Source organism: Hippoglossus hippoglossus, chromosome 9, assembly GCF_009819705.1.
Source record: "Hippoglossus hippoglossus isolate fHipHip1 chromosome 9, fHipHip1.pri, whole genome shotgun sequence".
Classification (NCBI taxonomy): Eukaryota; Metazoa; Chordata; class Actinopteri; order Pleuronectiformes; family Pleuronectidae; genus Hippoglossus; species Hippoglossus hippoglossus.
In genome coordinates this window covers 140579-148466 of record NC_047159.1, presented here as the reverse complement: position 1 = coordinate 148466, position 7888 = coordinate 140579, and the positions used below count along the sequence as shown (strand labels likewise).

Below are 7888 nucleotides of genomic sequence, written 5' to 3'. Positions count from 1 at the left end.
GTACCGAGCTCTGGTCCCCAGGAGGTATTCTGGTCCTGACAACGTCAGTGTTCATACTGGAACAAAAACGTGTATGTACACACACAGAGGGATCAAAGGTCAAGAATCATCTTTTATTCCAGAGAAAGCTGGCAGCTGATTGGTCAGCTGAACAGACAAATAGTCACATGATCACAACAACCATCCAATGGTAAGGGAGCGTGGTTACCATGGCGGCAAGGAGGAGGTTTAAAGTGACAGAGTGACAGTATGACAGCTCAGAGACTGTTAGCACTATTAGCACTGTTAGCATTCTAAACAATGGGCTGTCAGCTATGAGCTAACATCAAACTTTATCTAATTTACATGAACAAAACACAGCTCCTGATCACTGATCAATTTCTGTGATCGATTATCAGTTTCTCTTGAAGTTTGCATAGATACTGAATGTTATAGTGCAAGAACACAGCTCTGGGAGGCTGGGATTTGTAGTTTATCGTTTTGGTAGTTTTGGTATAGGAGCTTTGATCTCGGCAGTCGGTCACAGGTAGAAAGTGACGGTAATTTTAACAACGCATTAGAAATACCTGATGAGGTCACCAGAGATGTTATTAACTGTGAGGACACTGTGCTGTCTGACAGCCAGGGGGCGCTATAGGAAACTACAGGAGCCACTGACCGTTTACAAATAAGAACAAACATGTTTAAACTCCTGAAAACACACAATGCAACACTACTGAGTGTGTGTGTGCCTGTTTATACACAAACATTTTGTTTTCACTTTATTTTCAACTTTGACTTCTGATTCCTCCAAACACATGAAAAACATCAAACAGGTTTACGGGGACACGTGTCTGATACAGGTTTACAGGGACACAGTAGAGAGGTCTCAGACGTTTGACAGATGTTAGAGGGGACAGGATGACAGAGGTCTGAGGGAACAGACTGAGGACTATAGCGAACAGGGTTTTGTGAGGACATGTTTTGATGTTGGGAACATGTCATCATTATCATGGGAACAGATGTTCTTTCATTATCTATTTCTGTCAAATCAAAGACGTCAGTGTTCTTAAAAACATTGACTAAAACCAACGTCCCTGTAACCAGGAGATGAGTTGAGTGGATTGTCGTCATAGAAATACGACTAAATGAGCTCTGTTTTCGACCAATCAGTAGAACCAGTGAGTGGAGGAAGAGGAATCAAAGTGTGACAGGAAAACGTCCTAATATGGTGTTGTCCCCTCCCACTCCAGCAGGTACTGGACCGTCCCCTGTGGAGTGATTCGTCGAGCCAACACCTGGTACCTCTCCCCATTGGTCAGTCTGCCCGCCACTCCAAAATACGAGGAAATGGATGAGTGGAGCTGGGAGGGGTTGGAAAGGAAATGGGAGGAGTTTGATGATAGATGGGCGTGGGTTATAGCTTCTGGATCCTCCAAGATCCCAGTAAGCTCCTCCCCTGCTTCGCTGCGACTGGCCCACTGGCTGTAGCTAGGTAACTTCCTCTTCCTGCTGCCCACCCTCCTCCTGAGGTCAGAGGTCGACTTGTTAAACATTCAGTAAAATAGGGCATAATGATGATGAAGATAGTTAGTTAACATTAATTTAACTTTAGTAAACAATAAGTTAACATTAGTTAATGAATCGTTTTGGTTAGTTAATGTTGGTTAATGGTTAGTATTATTAAGCATTAGATAACATTAGTTAACATTAATTAACAGTTAGTTACTGTTATAAAAAACAAGTAATGTTAATTAACATGAGTTAACGTTTAATTAAAGTAAGACGAAATGAGTGAATATAAGTTAACATTAGTTAATGGTTTGTTAGAGTTAGTAGTATTACTTTACGGTCTACTAAGGGTTAGTTAATAGTAGTTAACAGTTAGTTAGTATTAGAAAACATTAGTTAATGTTAGTTAACATGAGTTAACGTCAACTTTAACATTGAATGTTTTGTTTAGTGTTTGTGAACATAAGTCAATGATAAGTTGATATTAGTTAACTGTTAGTTAACACAAGTTAACTGTTAGGTAACGTCAGTTACCTGAGGTGGTAGGAGGCGCTGGTCGTAGCAGAACCTGAAGTGGAGGCGTCAGTGGAATCCTGATCAATACTGACGGTTCTACTGGAGGAGTTGAGGACATCAAATCTGATCAGCTGACTGATTATTGGAGGAGTTACTCACATGGTGCCAGTGATCAGATGATTATTTATAATTTGAAGTGTATTGATTGGTCTCACCTCTTGAGGCTCTGCAGTTCATCCAGGGTGAAGTCGAAGAAGTTGGCCATGTGGTGGTTGGACGTCCAGCTGCAGGACGACTCGTTCTACAAACAACACAAACAAACTTTTTGTCTCTTGATCTGACACTTGAGGAAACAGGAAACAGAAGAAAAAGAGTCTTACGTTAGGGATGGCATCTTCGAGCAGCCACTTGGACTTCCTCCTCTTCCTCTTGGCTGAAGCACTGAACACAAACACAGCACATTGGCGTCATATGACTGAGCAGGTCAGGTAATGGTGTTCCCACACTGTCACCATGACAACTACCTGTTTCTGTCAACACCGTTCTTGAGGCTCTGGCCCCCTTCATTTTGAGCACGCTCAGGAAAAAGCTTGGAGGGGGGGTTAGGCGGAACTCTGGTCCTCAGACGAAAGATGCACTTCCTCTTCTTTATCTCCTTCCCACAAAGAAACCTGCACAAGAGAACCAGGAGCCTGTACTACGAAGCAGAATCTGCAGTTATCGGGGTAACTATCATGGAGTTTTCAGTGCTACGAAGCTCAATCACCATGGTAACTTATGCTGAACAGCTAACCTGCTCAAGGTTAAGTTGGCAATAAGCTGGTGAGGATTGTTAGAGTCTCTGAGGAGGACCAGGGTCTTCAGAGACCCTCAAGATCGTTTGAGCTCATCTGATGAGTTTCTGAAAGATCTAATGATAAACCTTTGTCAGCTGCTGGAGCCGAACAGAACCAACCTGACATGTAGGAGCAATTGGCCTCATTCACCAATTTCTTCTTAAGAATTTTCTTAAACTTGTTCTTAAGAATTTTTCTCAGAAAACTCTACGTCAGATTCATGACACGTTCTTAAACTGCAGACCACGTCTGTGTTATAGACACATATATATTTATATATGCCATGTCTTCATAAGTTGAAAGCGCGCGCCAGTTTTTCCTAATTAGTAACGCCCCACCAATGCCCATAAAAGGTCATGAGACTGCAGGACACACAGAAATCACAGAAACTGAAAAGAACATTTCAGAAGGAACGATTGAACGAAAATCTAAAGATGCAGCTCTGGACTCAAACTGTAAAAAAAAGTTGTTATACTTTGTTAGCAGTGAACACAAAATACCGCAAGAAGTGAAACATGGAAAACAACCATTCAGTGCAAGCTGTAACAGGAGGCAGTTCATAATTGAAGTAAAAAAATTGTTGGATCTCAGAGAGTTATCTGAGCTGGAGCATCACTGGAAACACAGAACTGCAGGTGAACCCTCAGCTGAGCATCTACTCGACCTGAGTCTGACGGGACCGTTGGTTCATGTTCTGAATCATATTCTGGTTCAGGTTCTGCTCGGTGCTCACAAAGGGATCTCTGATTCCACAGACCTGGGTTCAGCGAAGTTACATCTCCTGAGACATCTCTGGTCTTACAATAGAAATAAACTCTGTTTTCGGAATTGCAAACACTTTAACTAAAAGCTGTAAAACAGTAATGCAGTTAACCCCGACCCTTTTATGTGCACATGCACATATCTAGAGGAAACCCAGAGTTAACTTAATGAGTTGATAACCAGCATCATGTGACAACTTAGACTGTGATTGTTAGGTTCAGCTGGATAACTGAAAGAATGGATATGTTGAACCAGGTGAATCGGGGGATAATGCTGCAGCTGTGTGGCTCTTACTTGCTCTTGTATTTGTTCAGGGCATCCAGAAGGTGCTGCCCCCTGTCTGCTGGAAGAGTATTTGACAGCTACACAACAAAGACACAAACAAACAAGAGTTACTTTAAGTTAGTTTGATCCAGGTCTAGCTTAGTCTGGTCCTGGTCTAGTTTTACTCAATTTGTCACCTTTCCGAGCTGTAGATGTTCCCAATTGGCGGAAACAAAGGCGAGGATCTCGTCCAGCTCGAAGTATTTTTTTTTGCTGCTGACGGACAGGTTGTAGAGAACCAGATGAACCAGATCCACCCACCTGAGAGACAAACGACGGACGTACTCTGTCCCCTTACTACAGACCGAACACAGGAAGAGGTAGAACCTGTGGAGAGTCAGACAGAGGACAGGTGAGGTGTCAGAGGACAGCTGAGGTGTCAGAGGACAGCTGAGGTGTCAGAGGACAGGTGAGGTGTCAGGTTACCTGTCTCCAAACATCATGGACTCGTTCAGACTCTGGATACAAGCTTCATGGAACCACTGCTGACACCTGAAACACTGCAGCATCTTCAGATACCACCTACACACACAGACACACACAGACACACACGTGTGATCGACAACAAGCTTCATCATCATTGTGACACACTGGACACCGATGACATCATGTGATGAGTCAGTATGTGCTCGTCTGTAATTGGTTGAACTCACTCTCCGGGGCCTCCACAGTAACAGTAACACTGCTGCTGATTGGTCCGGTGCTGAGAGTCCCAGTCCAGTGAGTCCAGATCGTACAGCAGCACCTGCTTCATGGCTGACAGAGCTTTAGCTACTGGACCTTTCTTTAGAGCGCCCCCTTTCTGTGAGGAGGACACACACCGTAAGTTTCTCTGGAGATGAAGAGATGTTGATGGCGTGTGTATGTATGTGTGTGAAGGGTTAGGGTTAAATTTCTGATTGAGAGCCTCCGGAGTTTCTGCGGACTTTCTACGTCCGGCCCCTGATATAAAGTCCGCAGAAAGTCTGGAGGAGTCAATGTGTGAACACAGCAGAGGATCCTCCACTGATTCACTGGGAGTGAGTGGGGGGGGGGAGGAGCTTCTAACACGTGACACAAACATGAAGAAACAAAAACAAACCTCTCTGGTGAAAAAGTGCTGACTCACACGATGAAGACACAGACGAAGATGTGAAGAGAGTTTGTGGTGATCAGAGCTGACGACGGTGTCAGGTGATGTAAACATGATCACATGACCTCTGCAGCAGAGGTAACACGTCACTTCTCCTGGATTTATACTTTATACCAGGAGGTCAGGAGGAGAAAGTAGAAACTCTGACATTTGTGTTCACACATGATCCTCCAGAGAAAATACAGAGGATCTGCAGACTTCATATCTGAAAGCAGCTTGTGTGTGTGTTTGTGTGTGTTTGTGTGTAAATACCCTGACAGCCAAAGCAAACACACAGCGTCTACAGAACCAGGGACTGAGGATGTTGCTGCCCTCTACAGGAGGAACATGACACTGCTGATGGAAACCTGACAGAGAGACAGACAAGCAGACAGACCCAGAATATTAAGACAAACTAGTTCAGTCCCTGTTGTAAATATTGTCCTGTGTTGATGCTTCAGAATTATTTATTGTCATAAGTGAGTCGTCCTCAAACTCTTCTACAATATTCTGTCACTTCTATTGTTTGTGTGCAGAGCTTTTTATAAACAGTCTGTGGTGTAGAGTGAAGTGAGAAAACTTTTTGTTCATCCTACCTGGTTTATCTGCAGTGAAAACTTTATAGACAATGTTTCTCATCAAACTTGAGTTTTCTTTATTACTGTTCACATGTGTGGTTCCTATGCAAGTTTGAATGATTCACTATGACTGTTGATTGTTGGACGAAACACATCCCCCCCAGCTGCTCTCTCCTCTGCCTTCCCTCTCACCCACACACCCAGACCCACTGGTAGGGCTGGTGGTTCAGGTTTACTCATCTCCCCCAAATGGAGTTTTTCTCTCTACCCGCTGCCACTCTTTACCCCACTGTCTTTTGAATTTCATGCTGTGACAGTTACTCATCTGGTACAATTAACCATTGTGGTTCTCTCCCGTCCACCAGGTCCTTTGGGAGTTTTCTTGGAAGAATTAGACGTCCTCCTCTCAAACTTACCAGAAAATGGCCCTCCACTTATCCTTCTGGGTGACTTCAACATCCAGACAGAGAAGTCATCTGACCTCTTACTTTTACTTTCTTCCTTTGCTCTCTCGCTCAGTCCTTCCAGAAACTGCTCTACCTCTAACCTCACTGTAATCCTACTTCATGTCTCTGACCACTTCTATATCTCTGACTCTCTCAAACTGACAACCCGACCACATCAACAGACTCTGTACCTGCTCCCTCTCTCCCTCCTCCTCTGGTTTATCTCCCTTCCACTGACTCCTTCTCACTCATGCATCCTAACTCTGCCACAGACTGTCTCCTTTCTACTCTGTCCTCCTCTCTTGACTCTCTGTCCTCTTACTTCACGCCGGAGCCCAAGTCCTCCCCAGCTCCGTCTGACTCGAGCCGACCGAGCCACTATGTGAGCATCACAAAGGAAATGGTGAAGATCTAAACACCCTGACGAGCTGCTCACTGATCAGTCTCCTCTCTTTTCTTTCTCTGTCTCCAGTTCTGCAGCCAAAAGCTCTTTTTACCAAACTACAATTCAATCCTCATTCTCAAACCCCAAAAAACTCTTATCCATCTTTTCCAACCTCCTTGACCCCCCCCATATATATATGACAATACTCTCTACCTCTGTCTGTCTCTCTCTCTCTACCTGTCTGTCTGCCTGTCTCACTCACCAATCCCACACTTCCCACAGATGAGGATCTGGTTGGTTGGATTTGATTGGCCATCAGAGTTTGGCCCCACCCCACGACACACAGAACATCGAGGCTCCTCCCCCGGCACTCCAGCTGCAATGTGATTGGACAAAACATTCTGAGTCACAGAGCAAAGAGAGAGTGAGACAGAAAAGACAACATGATGGAGAATATGTGTGTGACTTTCTGTCTGTCCACCTGTCTCCCTCTCACCGTGTTGGATGTCCTTCCACAGAACCCAGAACTTGGAGTTATCTTCGAAGGTGACGAAGCAGCTCTGTCTGGACGAGCTCACCTGTCCAATCACAGCAGAGATTTATAATCACAGCAAAACAACCAATCACAGCAGAGATTTACGAAAACCAATCAAAGCAAGTGTGTTTAAGTGTGTGTGTTTTAGTGTGGATCTATGTGTGTGAGTTTTTTAGTGTGGGTTTCAGTAGGTGCGTTTCAGTGTGTGTGTGTGTGTATGTTTGTTTCAGTGGATGCGTGAGTTTCAGTGTGTGTTTGTTTCTGTGTGTGTGTGGGGGGGGGGGGGGGGGGGGGGGTTCAGTGTATGCATCTGTGTGTGTTACCCTCTGTATCTTGCCCAGGTAGTAGAGTCCATCTGACCAATGACAGAGGACAAATTGTCCAACACTCAGACTGGACCCCTCCCCTTCTTCTTCATCAAGACCCCGCCCCTTCTGACATACCCCGCCCCCTGGAGACACCTGAGGCTCTAGACCACAGAAGTCTTCAATCAGGTCCTCAAACATCCTGCAGACAGATAGTCAGTGAGACAGGTGATCAGACAAACATGTCTGCACTAATATCTAATGAATATAACTAATATATATAATATAACTAATAAACATATACATATAGTATAATATAACTAATAAACCGGGTAGTTATAACTAGTTAGTTCACTTACAGTTACACACACGTACTCACTCTCACACACACACACACACGACCAAGTGTCACGGTGAGACAGGTGAAGGTCTTACCTCCTCTGGTCCATCAGATAGGTCGGACTGCAGTGAGACAGACAGGTGATCTGTGTCTCCGTTTCCCTCTATCTATCTGTCTCTATCTGTCTCTGTCTCTCTCTCTCTGTCTGTCTGTCTGTCTCTCTCTGTCTGTCTCTCTCTGTCTGTCTGTCTGTCTGTCT

At 44.5% G+C, this 7888-nt stretch overlaps 1 protein-coding gene across 2 annotated transcripts in view; it reads right to left on the bottom strand.

Annotated features, from left to right (window-relative positions):
- Window positions 1-92: 92 nt before the first annotated feature.
- phf19 (PHD finger protein 19) overlaps window positions 93-7888 on the bottom strand; it is an 8000-nt gene continuing 204 nt past the window's right edge. Inside the window, exons 1-14 of one of the 2 annotated variants that reach the window (XM_034596130.1) lie at window positions 7725-7888; window positions 7308-7491; window positions 6946-7027; window positions 6712-6825; window positions 5314-5408; window positions 4583-4731; window positions 4356-4451; window positions 4067-4256; window positions 3900-3967; window positions 2532-2678; window positions 2388-2448; window positions 2223-2308; window positions 2026-2103; window positions 93-1506 (exon numbers count right to left, since the gene is read on the bottom strand). The exon at window positions 7725-7888 is cut by the window's right edge and continues 204 nt beyond it. In XM_034596130.1, coding sequence (XP_034452021.1) covers window positions 1203-1506; window positions 2026-2103; window positions 2223-2308; window positions 2388-2448; window positions 2532-2678; window positions 3900-3967; window positions 4067-4256; window positions 4356-4451; window positions 4583-4731; window positions 5314-5408; window positions 6712-6825; window positions 6946-7027; window positions 7308-7491; window positions 7725-7738 — 1668 coding nt within the window. In that variant the 5' untranslated portion in view covers window positions 7739-7888 and the 3' untranslated portion in view covers window positions 93-1202. Of the gene's footprint in view, window positions 1507-2025; window positions 2107-2222; window positions 2309-2387; window positions 2449-2531; window positions 2679-3899; window positions 3968-4066; window positions 4257-4355; window positions 4452-4582; window positions 4732-5313; window positions 5409-6711; window positions 6826-6945; window positions 7028-7307; window positions 7492-7724 lie in introns of both variants that reach the window. The other variant, XM_034596129.1, reaches the window with a different exon arrangement.